This window comes from Podarcis tiliguerta (genome assembly GCF_965153285.1).
Source record: "Podarcis tiliguerta genome assembly, chromosome: 11".
NCBI lineage: Eukaryota > Metazoa > Chordata > Lepidosauria > Squamata > Lacertidae > Podarcis > Podarcis tiliguerta.
This window is the reverse complement of record NC_139544.1, coordinates 44,660,099-44,683,047: the sequence shown is the minus strand read 5'-3', so window position 1 is coordinate 44,683,047 and position 22,949 is coordinate 44,660,099. Positions and strand designations below refer to the sequence as shown.

Here is a 22,949-nt window from a genome sequence, read left to right as displayed (position 1 = left end):
AGACGTTTTGGGACTCCAACTCCCATCATCCCTGACCACTGGCCCTGTTAGCTAGGGATCATGGGAGTTGTAGTCCCAAACATCTGGATGGCCCAGTTTGCCTATGCCTGCTATACGACATTGGTTCTCAGTTGCCCCAGGTCTAATATGTAGCTTTCATCCAGTAATTTCTTTTTCTTTTAGGAATCTTTATTAATCAAGTATTAGATAAGATCTTTACAATCCAATTCGTACATTTCCACCATCTTTGGAACTGCTAAGGGCAAAAAGAGAGAAATGTGACCTGCTACCATTTTAAAGTATGGAGGGAAAGGTCCACTTTCGGGTGGCATAGTTACTATACAAACAGATAAATGGCACAGCAACTGCCGTAAAAAGGCCCTACCTTGCTCCCACTGTGTCGTTAGATATTTGTGCGAATGATTTGTTGATATCAAGGGGAAGGCAGAATCCAGACACTAACTGTAAACATGCAACTCTGTATGCATTTATTAAGAAGTCAGTTTTTTTAAAAAATTAACCATGAGAGCAGGACAATGGCTTCCATTTCAACAAACTTCCATTATCTGAAAGCTTATCAACTCACTGTATGTTTCCTATGCAACCTAGGGCTGTCTATAGAACTTAAATAATGAAAATCCTATGCCGAGGTAACCCAAATTTTGTATAAAGTACAGCTGCATTCTGTGGCCTGCATAATTTATGCAAATTAAATTTGCATCCCTCTGTTTATTTTGCATACCTCATTCTGCTAGCATTTCATTTACTGCTACTCTGAAAATTCAACACAAAAGTGTCCTATTTATGAAGGGGAAGGAGTTAGTTAACGCAGAGCACAAAGCCCAATTCCCTTACTGCTGGAAATCTCAAAAGCAAATGTCTCTCCTTGGTTTTGAGGTTTCAGCAGGAAGAGCCCACAGACTTTCAAGCCTGTCTTTGCAGCCCTGAAGACCAGAAACATGGTGGTTTAACAAAACACGGACTTTCAATTACAGAATATAAACAGCTCCCCCTGCCCAGGTTTTTAGCTATGCAAACTTCTGTAAGTAGAACTCCTGAATATCCAAACATCTGATTATTTACATGTTTGAAAACCAACAACTTGTCCCGTACCTCTTTCTTTGTGTGTGCGCAGTTGCAGCCTACCATACAGGCACTTGCAAATTAGCATGTTCTGTGCGTGGAAGTGACCTCTGCCTCCATACAGAGTTACAGTATTAACGTTCACATCTACAAGGGATTGGATGTGTTTGACCCTATCTCGGCTTAAGCAGAGATATGCATGAGCCTGTTGCCCACACCTGCAGCCCATTTGCGCAGCAAAGAATGGAGCTTCTATTGAACCACAGTCACCTGTTTCATCCAAACCAGGAAACTATGGATACCAGCTTTGGAACAACTCAAGGTCTCAAGCCACGCTGTGGCTGAAGATCCTGGCTTGCTCACACCCACACAAATGAAACTTTGGCTAACTAAAGACTTTCTGGGTGATTTGTGGCTTGCGCATGCTCCAAGAAAAGGCTCATGTGTTTCTCCGCTTCATAAACCAAGATAGGATCATCCAAAACAGGCTATTGTCTCTTGCCAGCGTTTCTTTGCAGTCAAACCTGCAGTGTGGCAATTATAAATATCTAGGTACCAGCTAGGATTTATTTTTGGAAACTGCACTGTTGCTTGCGAATAAACATTTACATAGTTCTAGTGACATAGTCAGCCTGAACGCTAACTACCAAAGAAACTACTTTACAAAGACCTCTTTAAAATGCATAATTGCAAAACAGACATTTGATTCCCCTTCGCTGGAAGCATGGATGTTAAGCCCAGTCTGCTTCTCAAGTCGAAATCTGCTTCATTGGCGAGAGCTTTGGCGAAACCTAGTGATGAAAGAAAAGAAAAATCAACAGACAAATAATGCAGCCTTGGTACCATATGCAGTATACCTTCTAGCTGAGCATCTAGAATGTATTTTGGAGAGACATGACCCGCTCCATTTTGCTTTTCAGCTTCCTTTTTAATCATTCCCCTCCTTTTTGGAAGTTTCTTCTTTCGAAATCAAAATGTGACCATGCTGGATTTTCTTGGCAATTATCCATTTATATAGATGCTGAATTTGACAGCGCCATGATCCCTGTTCCCAAGGAGATCTCAGAGTATTAAGGGCAGGAATGGTGAATATGTTATTTCCAGATGTTGCTGGACAACTTCCCAAGTCCTTCAGCAATGACTATGCAGAAACCAAGGAGAGACCATGCTGGGTGAAGCTGATGGAAGCTGAAGGCTATCAAGATCTGGACTGAGATGGTTCCCTGTCTCCTGATTAATACCATACATCACTTATGTCTACCAGAATACTCATGTAATGATTTACAGGAGAAATCCATGCGCACTTTGTGGTCTCACAGTGAGCTCAGAATTGGACAACATGACATCCTATGTCTACAGAAAACATACACACAGAAGATCACAGGTTCAAGCCCCGGTGTCTCCAAGCTGAGGGAGACCTCTGCACCTGAAATCCAGGAAAGCTGTTGCCAGCCAGTGTAAAAAAGGTAAAGGTAAAGGACCCTTGGATGGTTAAGTCCAGTCAAAGGTGACTATGAGGTGCGGCACTCATCTCGCTTTCAGGCCGAGGGAGCCAGCATTTGTCCACAGACAGCATTCCGAGTCATGTGGCCAGCATGACTAAACCACTTCTGGCACAAAGGAACACCGTGAGGGAAGCCAGAGGGCATGGAAACGCCGTTTATCTTCCCGCTGCAGCGGTACCTATTTATCTACTTGCACTGGCGTGCTTTCAAACTGCTAGGTTGGCAGGAGCTGGGACAGAGAAATAGGAACTCACTCCGTCGCGAAGATTTGAACCACCGACCTTCTGATCGGCAAGTCCAAGAGGCTCAGTGGTTTAGACCACAGTGCCACCCGTGTGCTAGTTGGACCATTTTTCTGACTCGGTATAAGGAATCTTCCTAGGTTCCATCCTGCCCGTTTTGATTTGTACCAGGGGTGAGAAAGACTTTTCTTTTTTTTACAGATTCAGTTTCCATTTGCCATTTTGCCCCATCGATGTGGCCATGTCAAATGCCATTTCCAACTCTCTGAAATAATCATCTTTTCTGTCTCCTACTATGGCTGATCTATGAGCCACAGGTGCGCTAATGACAGATGATCGATGCTAGCAATTGCAAAGAAGAATGTGATGATTACATGAGAAAGAGAACAGCTGGAGGAACTAAGGATTCTACTGCACACACCAAACTTCTCCATCTATGTTCTGGAAGCCAGTGTATTTGGCCTTGCAGTGCAGTCCTATACACCTACTCGGGAGTAAGCCCCACTGAGGTTAATGGGGACTGCTCCCATGAAGTGAGTATAGGCCTGCAGCCTTAATGGCTTTTTGTGTCCCCTGACAGAGAACCAAGCTTTCACAGGAAGATAATGCAGTTGAATCTTGCTGTCTGTGGACTTGCTTGCTTTAAAAACAAACAAAATATATCCGATTTATCCAGGTACAGCTTTCCATTCTGGTTGGTTTTTCCCCCCATGGTGGCGTTGTAATTCAGATGATAAATTTGACATGTACAAATGAAAATCATCCTGGTGGGACAATCTGTCTTGAAGCCAAGCTGTAGCAGATCTGATTTAAGGGCACAGGGAAAGTCAAAGTTTTGTCTTTGGGGCCCAACAAAATCCCGAGCGGACTGCTTATAATATCAGCTTCATAAAAAAGACAGGAGGCTGTAAATCACTCCTCCCTTGTTATGAGGCTGCTGTGCATGCTGCCTAGAGGATGCTCTTTCTAATAAAGCTGTGAAAATCAGAAAGTTCAGTCACAGCCTTCCAAAGAAGCCACAATGCTCCTGCGTGGTTTCTCTTCTTTTGAGGGGAGCCATTTTGGTGCAAAATGTACAGGCCCCGCTTCAAACAAGACATATAAATTAAGTTTCACAGGGTTCTAGCAGTAAGCTAAGTTTCCAGGACTTCCCTGAGGCTTCTCTCTTTGAAGCAGTCCCTGAAGTGAGCAAATTGCTGGTTGGGAACCGAACGCTCCCAGCTTAAAGCAAGATATTCACTTCATTCCACTTTCAATCTATGCGTGAATACAGATACACACAGAGCAGGCCTGAAGCAAAACAGAAGATGGGGTCTCCTCCATTCAATGTACAGCAGGAGTAGGAAAGTAAATGTAGCTCAGGAGCTAAATGTGGTACCCACTCTGAACTTTCCCCAGGCCACAGTCCTCACTGGAACTGATTTTGCATCCTGGGTGTTTTTGGCTGGATGGAACGTGTCCTCAAATTCCATCCACTCATGCAAGAATCAGTTGGGATATGTGTGTGAAAAAACTAAGAAAGGTAAAAATTACACTCACTGCTCCACCCACTTTCAATTCTCTGTTCAGATCTACGGGACCTACGGGACCGCCTCTCCCGTTATGCCCCACGGAGAGCCTCAAGGTCCATAAATAGCAACACCCCAGTAGTCCCGGGCCCTAAGGAAGTTAGAATAGCTTCAACCAGAGCCAGGGCCTTTTCAACACTGGCTCCGGCCTGGAGGAACGCTCTGCCTCGTGAGACCAGGGCCCCGCAGGATCTGATTTCTTTCCGCAGGGCCTGTAAGACAGAGTTGTTCCTCCTGGCCTTTGGCTTGGAGCCAATTTGATTCCCTCCCCCTCTTTCTTTTTTCTTTTTCCTTTCTCCTCCTGTGATGAGGCTGCATTTTAATAATGTTTCAATATTTTAATTGTTATATTTAAATCTTGTTTTTAAGTTGTGTTCATTCAACTTGTTTTTATTATTGCTTGTTAGCCTCTCTGAGCCCAGCCTTGGCTGGGGAGGGCGGGGTATGAATAAATATTATTATTACCATCTAAGAAACAAAATCCTACCAAACAAATGGAACCTGGTGTGTGTGTGTGTGTGTGTGTGTGTGCGCGCATGTGTGTGTTTGAACCTTTTTTCATACTTCCCTCTCCAAAAGTACCAGAAACCTCTCCAGAACAAACGCCTTCAGCAGTCTTTTGCACCTGCAGCATGGACAAGCCATGTAAATAAACTTTCATTTGGGCTGATCTTTGCTTCCTTACCAAGCTCCCTCGGAGCCAAGAAACACAACTGCAATGTTAGCCAGACAATGACTTACTGTGAACTCAGCACCAGTGCTTTTCTTGATGTCATCCACAGACAGCCCTTCCCAGATTTCAATCAGTGTCAGTCCCTTTTTCTTGTCAACATCAAACACAGCCTGCAGGTTCGGAAAGAAATGCAAATTGTTTCGGTCTAAGAAAAGGAAAGGAAGGGAGCCTTACTAGCTGAATGAAGCCAGTGCTTCGAGTTGATAAATACCAATTCCCTCCACTTTAGCACTGATTTTCAGGAGCACTTTTGGCTGGATGGGGTTATAAATGCCTTAAATAAAATGAAGTAAGGACTTAAGATTGCTATGCAAACTGCAGTATTTGGAAAATATGGGTTGACTGCTGCACGGTTACAAGAGCTGATAATGTGTGAGAGACATCTGCATCTTCTTCCTGGGACAGGTTTGCAACATCCCTTCTCATCAAGGGAGACGGGATATTAAAATTCAAGAGTTAGTCATGGGCAACTCAAACCCTCATTACAAGATTATCGAGAAGATAAAAATGCCCCTCCCAAGCAGCTCAGCAAAAAAGATGGATCAGAAATGCAACAAACGTAAGATAACCTACCTTTTCTGTTATGATGCGGTTCACACACTGTTTTCCCGTAATTGGCAAAGTGCATTTCTCCAAAATCTTGTGGGCATTGCCCTACAGTGAACACACACACATACAAATGAATGATCAGCTTGTCAGAGAAAACCAGTTGCTTGAAATTCAAAAGGACTTGCAGTCAGTAATTTCAGACTGAGACAAATATATGCTACCTCCAGCTCAGAAGCTTCCACTGTGTTTGGACCTGTTGTGGAAGACTCACGAATTCATTGCTGAAATATTCCGGGGTCCTTAGTGACATGGGTAATGATGACTTACTCAACAAGGCATACACAACAGGACTGGCATACACTCAAGTGAATCATGTGCCTAAAAGTTCACCTGGAGCCTTCATTATACATCTTTTAAGTGCCAGGGGAAAATGTTCCTCTTCAACCAGACCTTTGGCAAACTAACATCCGATATCCTTTCAAATGTGTTTGTGGAAGGGGGTGGCGGGTGGGAGTTATTGGTTTGTTTTGCTTTTGTTCTTATTTTCTGTATGCATTTTGTGTTTTAGTCTTGTATTTTTATGCTGTGAACTGCCCTGAGATCTAGGGATGAAGGGCGGGGTGCAAATTTTATAGATAAAAATAGCCATACGATAATGACTTCTGCACTCCCTGTTCCTGCTCACTTCCAGGACACCATGAAACACAGACATAGGAACCACATGGGTTCGGCAGATCACTGAATCAAAGAATTTTAGAGTTGGAAGAGACCCAGAGGGTCATCTAGTCCAACCCCCAGCAATGCAAAAATCACAGCTAGACCAAGTTTTTTTTGGGGGGGAAATAAAGGAATTTTTTTCCCCTTTATTTCCCCCCCCCCCCCCAAAAAAAAACCAGGTCGGGGAAACCGAACCAGGTCAAGGAACAGCGGGATGGCGGCGCTGCGCCTCCCTGCTGTCCCCCGAGCTTGTGGGGCTGGCCGATGTCTGCCCTGCACGTGGGCCGCTCTGCTTCAGCGCGCCCTGCCCGCCGGGTGGCAGGCTGCTATCCGCAGCGTGGGGAGCCCTGCGGGGAACTCCTGCAGGGCTCCCCACGCTGCGGATGTTTGCCCCGTGCGAGGGTCGCTCTGCTTCAGGGCGCCCCTCGCGCCGGGCGGCAGGCTGCTATCCGCAGTGTGGGGAGCCCTGCGGGGAACTCCCGCAGGGCTGCCTAGGCTGCGGATGTGTTCCCGAAGCGCCGGGCGCTCTGCTTTCAGCACTCCCAGCGCTCCGGGAAGCAGGCTGTTATCCACAGCCTAGACAGCCCTGAGGGAACTCGGTGCGCACCAACCCCTCTCGCTCTCCAAGCTTCAGCGAAAGCCTGCATTCGCCCCATAGGACGCACCCAGATTTCCCCTTCATTTTTGGAGGGGAAAAAGAGCGTCCTATAGGGCGAAAAATACTGTAGTTCCTTTCCATGCTTGTGATGTCCCTTCTCAGGGGAGGGAGCAGACAGCAACATTGGTGTTAAAAGGAATCATGTTGGCTGCCTGGCCAGAAATTATTGATGCATTCTGGGATTTACCACACAGAAGCAGGTTCTAATACTATCAGGATATTTCTAAAATAACTCTGTTAATGCCGCTTCAGCTTAGGAGTAAAAATTGCATTTCCCCCAGTAGTAGTAGTAGTAGTAGTAATAATAATAATAATAATAATAATAATAATAATAATAATAATAATTCATTACTTATACCCCGCCCTGGCTGGGCTTCCAAAAAAATATATTAAAATACTATAAACATCAAACATTAAAAGCTTCCCTAAACAGGGCTGCCTTCAGGTGTCTTCTAAAAGTCTGGTAGTTGTTGTTCTAGTTGACATCTGGTGGGAGGGCGTTCCACAGGGAGGGCGCCACTACCGAGAAAGCCCTCTGCCTGGTTCCCTGTAACTTGGCTTCTCGCAGTGAGGGAACCGCCAGAAGGCCCTCGGAGCTAGACCTCAGTGTCCGGGTAGAATGATGGGGCTGGAGACGCTCCTTCAGATATACTGGACCGAGGCCATTTAGGGCTTTAAAGGTCAGCACCAACACTTTGAATTGTGCCCGGAATTTGTGCCCCAGGAATATTGAAGTTTCCTTGTAGCATTGCCTAGAACGACATAACTATTCTCTGCTCATATTTTGTGATAACAATCTTAAAAATTATCCCAATATACTGTTGCAATGGTATGTCCTCCTTTATATGCAGGGACAGGCAACGCTGTAAAGGACAGGGGCATCTGGGATTATCTTAAAATCTTTCCTACTCCTGCCTTGTTGTTCTCTTATGATTGGCACATAAAAAAACAAAAAAACTGTTGCCTATGTTTTTTTGCAAAATCAGGCCCTCTCTCCAACTCCTTGCAGGTTGCCCCAATTGCAAAATAATAAAATAAAACTGCTCTTTTGGATAGTCTAGCATTGTCCCTTTAAACTGTGATGATTTTACGAATTTTACAGTGGTGTCGACTCTGCCTACCAAAATGGGTTTTTAATTTATTCTCCCCCCTCCCCACTTTATGTCAGGGAACAATTGCTTCACTCCAATTCCTACCATTTAACATCTGTTTCTGCATTCAAGGCAGCTAGCCCCCCCCTGAGTGAAACTGACAGGTATTTAAGGGGAAATGACAATGCTTAATTCAAGGACCTTCCAAGTTCTGTTCCCGGGAAAGGAACAATTCATCTGTGCTATTTTTATAGAAAAGTGTTCATCAACCCATCAGGTATACCTTTAAGGTCATGCAATATCTCCTTCTAAGCATCCCGGGGAGATTGAAATGCTCAGGCTTGAGGAAAGAAGACTGCTTCCCAGGCAGCCGCTGTGACCCCAAGCATTGCAGAATGCTGCAGTTAAATATGATCTTGCTTAACTGCAGTTAAATATGATCTTACTGTCACTGGTTAAAACCTTTCTGAAGCCGCATCTACAGAAAAAAACCTGCCAGAATGGGAATAGAAGAACAAAGATATTGGCCAACGCCTAGCCTTTGTAACATCGTCCTATCAAATCTCCCCACAAGCAATTAATAAGGGAAGACTCATGCTTAGCCCAAAGGTTGAAGGTCAAGGGTCAAAGCATTATTATTTCTAAAAATGTGTATTACACGGTCCCATTCTGCAGCGTATTCCCATTGGTCCATTTGCACAAACACCAACACACCCCTCAACTGTGAAGCATAAAGGTAAAGGTAAAGGTACCCCTGCCCGTACGGGCCAGTCTTGACAGACTCTAGGGTTGTGTGCCCATCTTACTCAAGAGGCCGGGGGCCAGCGCTGTCCGGAGACACTTCCGGGTCACGTGGCCAGCATGACATCGCTGCTCTGGCGAGCCAGCGCAGCACACGGAAACGCCGGTCCCTATTTATCTACTTGCACCCGGGAGTGCTTTCGAACTGCTAGGTTGGCAGGCGCTGGGACCGAGCAACGGAGTGCACCCCGCCACGGGGATTCGAACCGCCGACCTTTCGATCGGCAAGTCCTAGGCGCTGAGACTTTTACCCACAGCGCCACCTGCGTCTACTGTGAAGCATAGTATACTCTAAATCACGTCTATCTATTTTGGGGAGTGGGGTGGTTTTAACTCAAGCCCATTGCAACATGGCTCCCTTCTCTCCTCACCCACCTTCAGGACAATATTTAGTAATTTTCCAGGGATTGGTATGGGGGTGGGGTAGATGAGAGAGCATATAGCCTACCAGTGCCCATTTTATTTCTGACATTTCCCCCCCATGGATTGACATTACAGCACCATGTAAACACCATTGCAAGGGAACTCACTGATGGGGAAGGGAGGAATGGCTGCTGCAAACAGTAGCTAAGGAGGTCAGGGACTGGAAAGAAGCATATGGATTGCTTATGGTGGCAAGTGAAAAAGCAGCAAAATTGGGAAACCTAGCCAGATGGGCGGGGTAGAAATAATTATATTATTATTATTATTATTATTATTATTATTATTATTATTATTATTATGACTTTAGAAGGTTTCAGAAATGTGGTCAGGAAGGCAAGCTTGTGTGTTGTTGTTGTTGTTGTTGTTGTTGTTTTAAGATACAAGGGAATTAGTGAGATGAAGAAAGAGGACATCTATTCCAGGATAGAAACAGCACAGCAAAGGTGTGGGGAACTTTACCTGTCCAGATGTGGCTGAACTACAACTCCCATTCATCCCAGCAAGCATGGTCAATAGCCAGGGGTGGTGTCAGTTATAGTTCAGCAACATCTGGAGGGTCATAGGGCCCCCACACCTGGCAAAGTGTTAAACACAGAGACGGGAATCTGCGAGAAAGCAGGTAATGGACAACCTCATGCAGAAACAATGGACCACATTTAATGCCGCTGTTCACTAGGACGGCAGAAATCTGGCAGATCCACACCACACACTGGTGTTTGGATTTGATATCCCGCTTTATCACTACCCTAAGGAGTCTCAAAGCAGCTAACAATCTCCTTTCCCTTCCTCCCCCTCAAAAAAACACTCTGTAAGGTGAGTGAGGCTGAGAGACTTCAGAGAAGTGTGACTGGCCCAAAGTCACCCAGCAGCTGCATGTGGAGGAGCGGGGAAGCGAACCTGGTTCACCAGATTACGAGTCCACTGCTCTTAACCACTACACCACACTGGCTCTCAGTGTGGTCTTAGTTTGTTCAACAAATGTTTAAAGCACATGATCTCTCCAAGAGAATCCTGGGACCTGTAGTTTCCCACTTAAAGAGCTATGGTTTCTAGCACCCTTAACAAACTACAGTTCCCATGATTCTTTGTGGGGAGCCAGAAGAACACGAGAAGAGCCTGTTGGATCAGGCCAGTGGCCCATCTAGACCAGCATCCTGTTCTCATAATGGCCAGCCAGATGCCTATGGGGAGCCTGCAAGCGGGACCAGAGCACAAGGCCACTCTCCCCTCCTGTGGCTTCCAGCAATTGGTATTCAGAAGCAATTGCTGCCTCTTGACTGTAAAAGGTAAAGGACCCCTGGACGGTTAAGTCCAGTCAAAGGCTATGGGGTTGCGGCACTCATCTTGCTTTCAGGCCAAGGGAGCCGGCGTTTGTCCACAGACAGTTTTCAAGGTCATGCGGCCAGCATGAATAAACCGCTACTGGCGCACAGAGGACCGTGACGAGTGCCAGAGTGCACGGAAATGCCATTTACCTTCCCGCCACAGCGGTACCTATCTATCTACTTGCACTGGTGTGCTTTCTAACTGTTTGGTTGGCCAGAGTTGGGACAGAGCAACGGGAGTTCAACCCGTCATGGGGATTCGAACCGCCGATCTTCCAATCAGCAAACCCAAGAGGCTCAGTGGTTTAGACCACAGCACCACCCGTGTCCCTTTTGACTGCAGAGGCACAGCACAGCCATCATGGCTAGTAGCCACGTGCTTTTAAATCTGCTCTTCCACTCATGCAGCAAAACTTTCTCCTCCTCCCCACAACCCGTGCACCCTGAGAACCTGCTCCAGAAAGTTGGAGGAAAACACAAGAGGAGAAGAAGACCCATTGTGTGACTGGAACTCCGTGCACACAGAATTGGACAGAACCCAGGGTGTGTTTTCAGTCTAAGGAGAAATCCGCAAGAAGAGAATATTTATAAAAAGATTACCTTTGCAGAGTGCTCCATAGTGACGACCACTTTAGTTCTTGAGCTGGACACCAAGTCCATGGCGCCTCCCATGCCTTTCACCATCTTACCCTAAAAACACAAGATTTCACACAAACAAGAAAAAGAAGAACAGGTGTCAACAGCACAGCTCAATATACCAACACTCTTTGCTTTGATGCATTTAGTCTACAGAATCTGGAAAACAAGCATCAGACAAAATGCAAAATTAAGCCAATGGTCCCTTTAGTTTCTCTTTGAATAATGATTCTCCAAGTCTACATATCACAAGCATTACATTTTGAGAGGGTTCCCATGTTATTTATGGGGAAAGAAGATTGATGGGCAAAACAAGGAACTGCATCTTGTCTCTAAATATCTATAATTCTTCAGCACACATGGGTTGTGTGACCAAACGTTTTGGATTATATTGCTAGGCCACTGAAAGGCTCAATTTAGTTGCAAACCTGATAGCAACCACTTAGCGTGCATTGTTGTTTGGGAAATGCAGTCATTTCAAAATGGCAAACTCGAATTTAATTTAATCCACTTTATTTCCCAGGTTCCTTCAGGAGGAAGAACTGGGTGCTTTCCCAACATGCAGGTGACAATCCCACACATTCACTTGAAGGGTAATTCCCATTTGTTTTATGTGAAGCAGAAGACCGCCAAGCAAGCGCTGTTGCCGAAAGCCTCGTGTGACTGCCTTGAGATATCTAAACAGCTGATCCTTTGGATTGGCCAAATTGTGTGAAAGTTCTGCAGAGACAGGATCAGCATTGGTCCATCAAGCTCAGTACTGTCTAACCTGCCTGGCAGCAGCTCTCCAAGGTTTGCGGCAGGGATCTCTCCCAGCCCTACCTGGACATACCAGGGATTGAACCTTGTTCATGCAAGTAGATGCACTACCACTGAGCCAAGACCCTTCCCCAACCAACAGGTCCACACCCAAATAAACCTGTTTAGAACTGAGGCAGCAGCTAACCAGAGCTGGCTCTGCACTGTATAAGCCAGAGGTTTTCAACCTTTTTGAGTCCACGGCTCCCTTGACCAACTACCGTATTTTTCGCCCTATAGGACGCACTTTTTCCCCTCCAAAAACGAAGGGGAAATGTGTGTGCGTCCTATGGGGTGAATGCAGGCTTCAGGAAGCTATCTGCTAGCCATGGGAGACCCAGCTCTCCCACGGCTAGCGGAGACCATGCTGGCACCCAGAAGCTTGGGGCACGCTGAGCTCCGCACGCCCCAAGCTTCGGGATTAGCGCAGCGCTCTGCTAGCTATGGGAAAGCTGTGTGGCGCCGCGCGGCTCTCCCAGGGCTAGCAGAGACCTTGCCAGCACCCAGAAGCTTGGGGCACGCTGAGCTCCGCATGCCCCAAGCTTCGGGATTAGCACAGCGTACCTGGGGGGGAAATAAAGTTTTTTCCCTTTATTTCCCCCCCAAAAAAACTAGGTGCGTCCTATGAGGCGAAAAATACGGTACATTCTTTCTGCAGCACTTGGGAGCCCAGTTATGTCACCCCTTGCCTGCAGAGCTGGCAGCCTCTTGTTTGTTGCTGTTGTTTAGTCGTTTAGTTGTGTCCGACTCTTCGTGGTCCCATGGACCAGAGCACACCAGGCACTCCTGTCTTCCACTGCCTCCCGCAGTTTGGTCAGACTCATGCTGGTAGCTTCGAGAACACTGTCCAACCATCTCATCCTCTGTCATCCCTCTTACCAGCCTCTTACCCTTCTTCAAACACCCTCCCTTGTGGAGACTTCCTTCAGCCTCCTCTCCCCTCTCCTTGGAAGTCCTCTGGGCAGCCGCAGCTGCAGCCCCTGGTCTCTGAGCTGCCCCAATGCCCCACAGGGACCTGGGAAGCACTCCCTGGCCAGCCCCAGAGGCACCATTCGCCTGAGGAGCTTGTAGCCAGAGCTGCTGCAATAAACAGCTGTGCAAGCCTTTGGGAGGCAGAGATGCGAGAGGGCATCAGAGGAAGGAGAGAAGGAAGGAAAGAGGGACAGAGGCCAGTGTTACCCGCGACACCCCTGAGCATCATTCAAGGCACCCCAGGGTGCCACGGCACACTGGTTGAAAACCACTGGGGTAAGGTGTTAAAGCTAGTTTCTACTCATACTCTCCTTCCGTGGAAGAAATCGCAAAGATTTAAAAATAGCAGCACACAAACAAGTGTTTGGCATTATGTTATTTTTGCAGTTTTAGAAATCGTTGAAAGTCATGAAAAACAAACCATAAGGACGCCTTGAACAAAATTTCCTTCTTCCCCAAGTCAGTATGTTTCAAATATAATTTTTTTTTGTATTGTATGTAAAGTACTTTGTGTAAAATGTAAACAATATTAATATCCACTTCCTGATACCGCAGCTTGAGTTATTTTTTTAAAAAAACAAAAGCTATCCCCTTGTGCTTGAGTACTTTGTTTTCCTATTTCCTCAATAAAAAAAGTACATGACTGGAAAGAACCAAAGATGAATTGCCCTGATATATATTTGCTGTGTCATTTTTCCCCCAAGTGACTACCAGCCTCAGAATGGTACAATTACAGAACTATTGTCATCATATTGCTATCTCCGACAGATAGATTAGATCTGGAGGAATGCAGAGGAGGAAAGAAGAGCCCAATGAACTTTAAGCAAGAAATGCAAGGAAATTACTATGCTGACATCCCCCCAGCTGCCCCCCCCCCCAGCAGTACAAGGAATAAAAGCATAAAGCTGGTTCAAAAATCCTTCAGGTGCAATGCAGAAAGATATACAAACGCCAATCTGAACACCTGCACGATCAAAGCTTCCAAAAGATGGGCATATACCATATTTTTTGCTCCATAAGACGCATCTGACCATAAGGCGCACCTAGTTTTTAGAGGGGGAATGCAAGAAAAAAAATTCTTTAAAGGGAGCGCTGAGCAGAGCCTCCCACCTGCATTCGCTCCATAAGACGCACACACATTTCCCCTTACTTTTTAGGAGGGAAAAAGTGCGTCTTATGGAGCGAAAAATACGGTATCCTATATCCACAATGTGACACTTCCCTCCCTTTGCCGCAGTGCTGTCTGAGCAATCCTGTTTTTGAACCAACAGTTATTTACAGAGACAAACATATAAGGTTCATGCCATTTGCCACTCTTGACATACACCGCAGACCCCAGAACTGACTCGAAATTGTGCCTATGAAAATGGCAGGCTCGCTTGGACCTTTCTGCCACCCACGTTCCCATGGGCAAAGAGGCAAGCCACAGTCCGGTCTTAAAAAGGCTTCCTTTAGAAGAAATTATCTGCTGGATTAGTGGGAAAACCTCAAATGATCCATAGGGGGGGTCACCTTTGGATGCATGCAGCTTATCTGTAATGGTTCTAGGGGTTGCTCGTGCGTAAGTTGCCGTTACTCCTGGCTAGGTTGCCTGGTTGAACCCTTTCTGTCTGGACAGCCCCAAGTTCCGTGACTGCCTCAGTTGCTGGCAGAATCCGTCAGTGGGCGTTTCTTGAACCTCTTCCAGCATAGAAGCTGTTTGACGCCCAGTCTCCTCCTACTCTGCCTGCGCGGAAGTCTTCTGCGCACAGTGGGTGTGGGCAACGGAGTACTCGTGCCCTCTCCGCTGGTCTCCGGCGAGGAGTCCTGGAGCCACCTCTCCGATTCCCCCATCTCCCCCCCTTCTCCACTGGTGTTACGCTGATTTCCTTCCCCAGCGGATGGGCTACCTCTCTCCCTACTGGGACCCTCTCCGCCATCCCTCTAGAGCCTCCTCTCCGCCTCCAGCTCCGATGGCAGTTCCCTGACATTATCCTTCCATGATAGCTCAGTTGGTGGAGCGTGAGACCTAGGACATCCCCAACAGAGCCAGGCTCTGCTTGAAGACCTCCCCGTTACGGAGTGTAGAACATTTATTTATTTTCTAGTTATTAAATGTATACGCCGCTCTTCATCCAAGGATCACAGGGCAGTTTGCAGCATAGAACTACACAAATGCATAACGTAATAGCAAACAAAACAGTAATGCCTCCCCCCCTCCAAAACTCACAGAGCGAGAGGGCGCGTCCCTTTGAGGTAATTGGTTCCACTGCGGAATTGCTCTTTCTTTCATGCCAATTTGGGAAATTAATTCCTCCTTAAAGCTTCATAGTCCAGTAGGAGAGCTGAAAATAATGACAATATATTTCACGTCTGGCAAACCATGCGCCCCTTGGGCTTCAGACAGTACATGGGGAGACAAGTCTAACAAGCCTGGGACACAAATTTTCGCGGCCCTCTGCTGGCCCATTTACCAGAAGCAATGTATTTAGCGTTAGATCTGGAAGTGTATACTAGATTCTGACCAAACTAAGCCTCCTAGAGCAAAATATACATAGGAGGCCTGGTTGGGTCAGAATTGGGTATACACTTCCAGAGTTAAATCTAAATACATCACTTCCGGTAAATGAGCCACCATAGCTGCTAGAGGGCTGTGGAAATTTGTGTCCTGGGCTATTTAGACTCTTCTTCCTATGCACTATCTGAAACCAAAGGGGCGCATTGGTTGGCAAATGTGAAATTCTTTTCAGCTCTCCTACCCCCTATTTAGGGTCTTGGCTTACACTGACCTTTGAAGATACAGTGGTACCTCGGGTTACACATGCTTCAGGTTACAGACGCTTCAGGTTACAGACTCTGCTAACCCAGAAATAGTACCTCGGGTTAAGAACTTTGCTTCAGGATGAGAACAGAAATCATGAGGCGGCGGCGGGAGGCCCCATTAGCTAAAGTGGTACCTCGGGTTAAGAACGGACCTCCCGAACGAATTAAGTTCTTAACCTGAGGTACCACTGTAATAAATTGATGCATTCATTAATGTATCTGACTTTGCTTGTCTTGTGGCATCTATGGAAAACCAAATGCAAATATACACCCTTTAAAGGAGCGACATTTTAGACCACATCTATGTCTTCTGGTAAGCAGCACCATGCATTCTTTCTTCTGATTCTGATAACTCTTAAGATAAGTAATCTTTCAAAGAGTTCCTGATACCCTCTTCCTCTCCGTTTATGGTAGCCAATGTGGTGTCTTTCAGGTGGTATTGGAATACGACTTCCATCATTGTACCCACCCCACACAAATGGGAGGCTCTCAACGCCTGAAAAATACCATGTATAATGTAAACCTATTTCTAGTTACATGGGATGTAAGTTTTGTTGTTGTTTGGTCATTTAGTTGTGTCCGACTCTTCGTGGCCCCATGGACCAGAGCACACCAGGCACTCCTTTTTTCCACTGCCTCCCGCAGTTTGGTCAAACCCATGCTGGTAGCTTCGAGAACACTGTCCAACCATCTCGTCCTCTGTCGTCCACTTCTCCTTGTGCCCTCCATCTTTCCCAACATCAGGGTCTTTTCCAGGGAGTCTTCTCTTCTCATGAGGAGGCCAAAGTACTGGAGCCTCAGCTTCAGGATGTGTCCTTCCAGTGAGCACTCAGGGCTGATTTCCTTCAGAATGGAGAGGTTTGGTCTTTTTGCAGTCCATGGGACTCTCAAGAGTCTCCTCCAGCACCATAATTCAAAAGCATCAATTCTTCGGCGATCAGCCTTCTTTATGGTCCAGCTCTCACTTCCATACATCACTACTGGAAAAACCATAGCTTTAACTATACGGACCTTTATTGGCAAGGTGATGTCTCTGCTTTTTAAGATGCTGTCTAGCTTTGTCATTTTAAGTTAGTCTACCATTTCTGAAGCGGAAGGGTCACGATGAGGTGACTTTCCCCCCACCCTGCAATATTTACTGCCCCATGGGGTTGCTGTGGAGATAAGCAGGAAAGCAACTTTAAGGCCCTTTGCCAATAAGCACTACAAAGAAGCATTCAAGGAGGCTAGAAAGGGCTCTGCCTGGTTCCTTGGGTTGCCTGCCACCATGGTAGGTAGCCTCATCACAAGGCATCTTCAATAATATGGTTTTGCCCAGGAGAAGCAGCTGCCAGGAGCAGGCATTTCTCAAGAACCCCTTTCTGAATACAAGGAGAGCTGGTAAATTTGGCAGAAAGTTTCGAAGTGTTTGCATGCCGACTGCAGAACTTTCCCCAAATTTATTCTTCAGGATTCATCAACAGTTAGCCTCAGGGCATCTGTCACTGGTTCAGTGGTTTATTTGCTGTTGCATCAGAGCAGCACCACCAGTATTTATGGTATTAATATTAATAAATCCCTAGGAGACCTCATCCATCACTTTTAATCTCTCCTCCAACTCCTACCCCATTGCTCTTAAAGTGTGATCTTCAATGGCTCAGGGCTATTTTACCAATATAAAAGCATCATTAGTCAAAGAAACTACAGCCTCATATTCAACGTTTCTGTCGGGGGGGAGGGGGGTGTTCCACCCAGAAGAGCAACATAATTCATCGCAAAATGTACTTCTTGATGCAGCCGTTCCAGATAACTCATCACAAAAGAACCAGTTTAAAATTGTGCTTTGTGTTTGTTTTTTTACAAGATAGTAAAGGTAAAGGTACCCCTGCCCGTACGGGCCAGTCTTGCCAGACTCTAGGGTTGTGCGCTCATCTCACTCTATAGGCTGGGAGCCAGCGCTGTCCGCAGACACTTCCGGGTCACGTGGCCAGCGTGACAAGCTGCATCTGGCGAGCCAGCGCAGCACACAGAACGCCGTTTACCTTCCCGCTGGTAAGCGGTCCCTATTTATCTACTTGCACCCAGGGGTGCTTTCAAACTGCTAGGTTGGCAGGCGCTGGGACCGAACGACGGGAGCGCACCCCGCCGCAGGGATTCGAACCGCCGACCTTTCGATCGGCAAGTCCTAGGCACTGAGGCTTTTACCCACAGCGCCACCCGCGTCCCACATTTTTACAAGATAGAACCAGCTAAAACAAAAAAAAAAATAATCCACAGTAGTTAGTGCTTCAAATACTATTAAGGAACGTCAAGTCTTTTCAAAATGGACATACTACAGTGTTAGCAACACCTCCTGCAAATCGTAAAAATGATGACTTCTGCATGTTTTATGTCAGAACGTATTGTTTTCCTCCTATTTCAAATGAAGGTGTATCCCGTCTGAAAAGAGAGCTCCTTCAGATCCACGAATGGGCTCAATTATAGGGAAGCAGAGTTTTGACTATTGTCTTTCAAATGGAAGACCCTGGTGCTGCTGTGTTGCAAAATGGTTTGGTCCTTCAAATCTGGGGGGTGAGGGTATAGGGGTCCCCCCCCCATTCTTTCAAAAATAATAGCCCCACTGTTCACATGGAACTTAGTAGAGTATGAAAAGAATAATTTCATTCATACCTACATGCTTAGCCAGAAGTAAGCATCATTAAGTTCAATGGGACATACTCCCAGACGTTGTGCAATTGTGTATAGGGCTCCAGCCCAAGGCAGACTTTCTTTTAAGAAACTAGACTATAGTGAGGATCTCAAACACTAACAGCAGGTTTATAGCAGGAGGAAATTGTGGCCATTCAGATCTTGCTGGACTCCAAATCTAATCATCTCTGACCACTGGCCATGCTTGCTGTGGCTGATAGGAGCTGGACTCCCAACAAATATCTGAGCACATTCAAAGGACAGGTTAACTCTTAAGAAGCCATTGCTCTTTCAGATTCCAAGCAAAGCAAAGAGGGCCTAAATATTATGTTAGATTCATCTTTCCTTGGTCAAGCCTCAAGAGTGAACCAGACTATTTTTCCCAGGATCCCTAAATTGGTGTCAGGCGAGGCTGCATGAAAAGGCTGAACTGCTGAGAGTGAAATATCACAAGTTGCAAGTTCTCAGTGGGAGGTGAATAGACTCTGAAATACAGTCATACACACTAAGAAAAGGAAATCCTTGCAATAAGAAAAAAACCCAGTTTTTTAAACAGCCCATATTATGGTGATGATGATGGTGACTACATTACATGTGTGTTTACTTCTGGAAATTGATTTGATTCATTCTGTCAACTACATTTTAGGCTTTTGCCAATTTCTCTATGGACAGCTGGATTCCTTGTTGAAAAAGCCAACGTGCCTAGGAATGACTAGATTACAAAGCGGAGAACCAAAGATGTTTAGGGAAGGGCTGTGGCTCAATGGTGCAGCATCTGCCTTGCATGCAAAGGGTCTCAAGTTCGATCCCCGGCTCCTCCAGGTAAGGCCACCTGAAATCAGGAAGAACTACCAGTCATTTTAGACAATACTGAGCTAAATGGGCCAGTTATAAGACAGCTTCCAATGCTCAATTGGTAGGTGAAGGTTACTAGCCCGTTCTCTACTTTGATTACACAATAACATGTTTTCTTAGAAGGAGTCGTGAGCACCCACCCTGCTCTTCCGAGAACTTATGAACTGATGCTGGATTTTTTTATATGTTAAAAAAAGGAAGAAGTTGTTCTTCAATTACAGAACAAAAACAAAGCATTAGGATCATTACATGCATCCAAAAGGAGTCATTTTTAATATTGTTGAGAACACATCATTTCAGTGAAATGAAAAGACGCTTCTAATCACTTCGAATAAAATGCATGATGCAAATATATAATAAGGACGCTTCTCCATCTACTTACAGGAATCATCCAGTTGGCTAGATCACCATATTTAGACACCTGCATCGCTCCAAGCATTGTCAGATTAACATGTCCCCTGATAAAAGGAACAAAGAAAGAAACGAGCACGCTTTTGGCATCAGAAATTCTGGCACAGTTTTTGTTTGTTCCATCTACAAGCCCTCTAACCATTCCTGAACAGTAAAAAGGTAAAGGGACCCCTAACCATTAGGTCCAGTCGTGGCCGACTCTGGGGTTGCGGCACTCATCTTGCTTTACTGGCCAAGGGAGCTGGCGTACAGCTTCCGGGTCATGTGGCCAGCATGACTAAGCCGCTTCTGGCGAACCAGAGCAGCGCACGGAAACGCCGTTTACTTTCCCGCCGGAGCGGTACCTATTTATCTACTTGTACTGGGACGTGCTTTTGAACTGCTAGGTTGGCAGGAGCAGGAACCAAGCAACGGGAGCTCACCCCGTCGCGGGGATTCGAACCGCCGACCTTCTGTCAGCGAGTCCTAGGCTCTGTGGTTTAACCCACAGCACCACCCGCATCCCAACAGTACCTCTCTATAAAAGCAAGGGCAGAAAAGTAGCTTAAAAATCAAGCGCCGCTGGATAGCTGCGAGACTAAAATCCCATGCACGTTGAGGCTGCCATCTTATACCCACTTACCGAGGAGTAAGATCCATTGAATTCTAAGGCAGATATAAGGGTAGTGTCATTACCTGGGATTATGTCCCACTGAACTCAGCGGCCTGGGATAATTATCTACATGTCAAACTTGGTACCATTCGTCATTTGCTAAACAACACACCAAGGCGGTAACGGTAAAAACAAAACACCACTGCACAGCCAGTACCACAAAATCTCCCTTAATACTCTGTTCATACAACACAAAAGATTAGGACAAAAAAAGTGTTGGCCTGACAACTGACAGCACCAGCCGAGTTGACTATTTTGAGTTCGATACCCAGCTGCTAAATCTATTGAGTTCCAACACCCAGCTACTAATTATTTTGCTGTTTCGCAGAAGACTGACGGATAGTCACTTTGGTGTGGGTTACTAATAAGTTCAGGCACCAGCTGGGCTTGTGCTCTTGACATTTAGCAAATTAGGTTTTTTCATTACATACCCTCGAATCATTGCAAAAGATTCATCGCTAGAGAAGTAGGAAGCCCCTGGAAGCACGGTGACCGTCTCTTTGCCTGTAGAAGAAACTTGGTGTTAAGTTTGCTATGACCAACAGGCAAAATCCCAGGGTGGTGCTGGGAATCGAGGCTGTCTGTGTCACACAACAGGGCTTCACAAAGCTTCTACAGTGGTACCTCTGGTTGCGAACGGGATTCGTTCCAGAGGCCCATTTGCAACATGAGCAGAATGCAACCCGTGTCTGCGCGTGCTGCGATTCGCCGCTTCTGCACATGCGCATGACTCATTTTGCACGCCTGCGCATGCACCAGCAGCAAAACCCCGAAGCAACCCTTTCCGGTACTTCCGGGTCGCCGCAGGACGCAACCTGAAAATGCACAACCCGAAGCAAACGTAACATGAGGTATGACTGTACTCTTTTTCCCGGGGGGGGGGGGGGTGAGGAAAACAGAAAGACAAAAGCAATAAAACACAAATGACAAGAGTCCCTCCAAACTTCAAGTAGACTATTCCAAGGGAGAATGCTTGCGAACAAAGATCCTTGCCAGTGACTCTGATAACATTTAGTGACATTCCTTTAGACACAGATTTTTAAATATGTATATATGAATGTCTCTGGCATGCTGGCTCTTAAGTAAGCTTTAATTTCTCTGCAACCTTTTAAATATATTTATATAAAGGTTGTAGAGTAATTAAAGCTTACTTAAGAGCCAGCATGCCAGAGACATTCATATGCTGCACAGTCGTACCTTGGATCTCAAACGCCTTGGCTCCCAAACAAATCAGCTCCCAAACGATTGAAACCCGGAAGCGAGTGTTCCGGTTTTCAAATGATTTTCGGAAGCCGAACAACCGGCACGGCTTCCGATTGGCTGCAGGAACTTCCTGCAGCCAATCAGAAGCTGCGCTTTGGTTTCCAAACATTTTGGGAGTCGAACAGACTTCCAGAAAAGATTCCATTTGACTTCCAAGTTACGACTATATTTGAATTGTATCAGGAAATCAAGCTTGCTGAATGACCATGGGGCACTCATTCTACCTACCTCTGGGGGTTGTTGAGAAGATAAAGGAGAACACTGTACATGACATGACCCAGGATTTAGAGAATCCAAGAAAGATGGGCATGGGGATCGCCCTCAGAGACTCCACTCAATCAGAGACCTTGGTGTAGGGGAATTCCAGAAAACACCACTGCCCCCAGTTCTCCTATCTGAGAACATCTGGCCTCCTCCTCTGATGGCTCTGCTTCTAAAGGAGATCACCACCACCCGTTGTTCTACCATGCTAGTTCATACCTGAAGAACTGAGTGCAGCCCCTTTGAGAGACTGATAGCTTTCCCAGGAAAGGCTTGAGCAAGAAACTCTAACCTACCTGCAGACTTGCTTAAACCCTCAGTTGGCTCCAGACCTTTGCTGGAGCAATATCCCAGGCCAGCCTTTCTCAACTTCGAGTTCCCAGATATTGTTGGACTACAAGTCCCATCATCCATAGTCAATAGAGGCAGCTGTCAGGAATGACGGGAGTGGTGGTCCAACAACATCTGGGGAACCCAAGGTTGAGAAAGGAGACTGTTGCTCTTGAATGCCTGCATCAAACTTGAATTCCGCCTGGCTCTATCTGAAGCTGCCCATGGTTCTGTTTCTCTGGCTTTCCTCTCCCACCTCCTCCCCATTAACTTCTTGAAGGAAGGGCAGTATAAATATGTGAAAGGAAGACAAAAATCGGGTTTAACCTGCATTGATGAGGTCAGGGTCAACTTCGCTTTCAGATGGGTAAGGTCCCTAGTTAAAACACAAAACAAACACTTGCATTAACCTTCCAGTCAAATGGTTGTATTGTGTTGTCTATGGATTCCCGTTGCCTGTGTCCCATTCTTACCAAGCCAAGGACTCCATTTTCACTCTGTAGATGAACAGTTATATCTGGACTGATGAAGTTGCTGGCAAGCAGTGGGATGCCAATACCCAGGTTAGCTTAAATGCTTCGGTCAAGGTTAAACGGATCCAAGTTCT

The 22,949-nt window shown here is 46.1% G+C and overlaps 1 protein-coding gene across 1 annotated transcript in view; it reads right to left on the bottom strand.

Annotated features, from left to right (window-relative positions):
* Positions 1 to 463: 463 nt before the first annotated feature.
* Positions 464 to 22,949, bottom strand: part of OXCT1 (3-oxoacid CoA-transferase 1) — a 63,448-nt gene continuing 40,962 nt past the window's right edge. Inside the window, exons 10-17 of the mRNA XM_083402982.1 lie at positions 22,816 to 22,910; positions 22,670 to 22,718; positions 20,920 to 20,992; positions 19,808 to 19,883; positions 11,296 to 11,385; positions 5,705 to 5,785; positions 5,140 to 5,241; positions 464 to 1,874 (exon numbers count right to left, since the gene is read on the bottom strand). Of these exons, the coding sequence (XP_083259108.1) occupies positions 1,833 to 1,874; positions 5,140 to 5,241; positions 5,705 to 5,785; positions 11,296 to 11,385; positions 19,808 to 19,883; positions 20,920 to 20,992; positions 22,670 to 22,718; positions 22,816 to 22,910 (608 nt within the window). The 3' untranslated portion in view covers positions 464 to 1,832. The remainder of the gene's footprint in view (positions 1,875 to 5,139; positions 5,242 to 5,704; positions 5,786 to 11,295; positions 11,386 to 19,807; positions 19,884 to 20,919; positions 20,993 to 22,669; positions 22,719 to 22,815; positions 22,911 to 22,949) is intronic.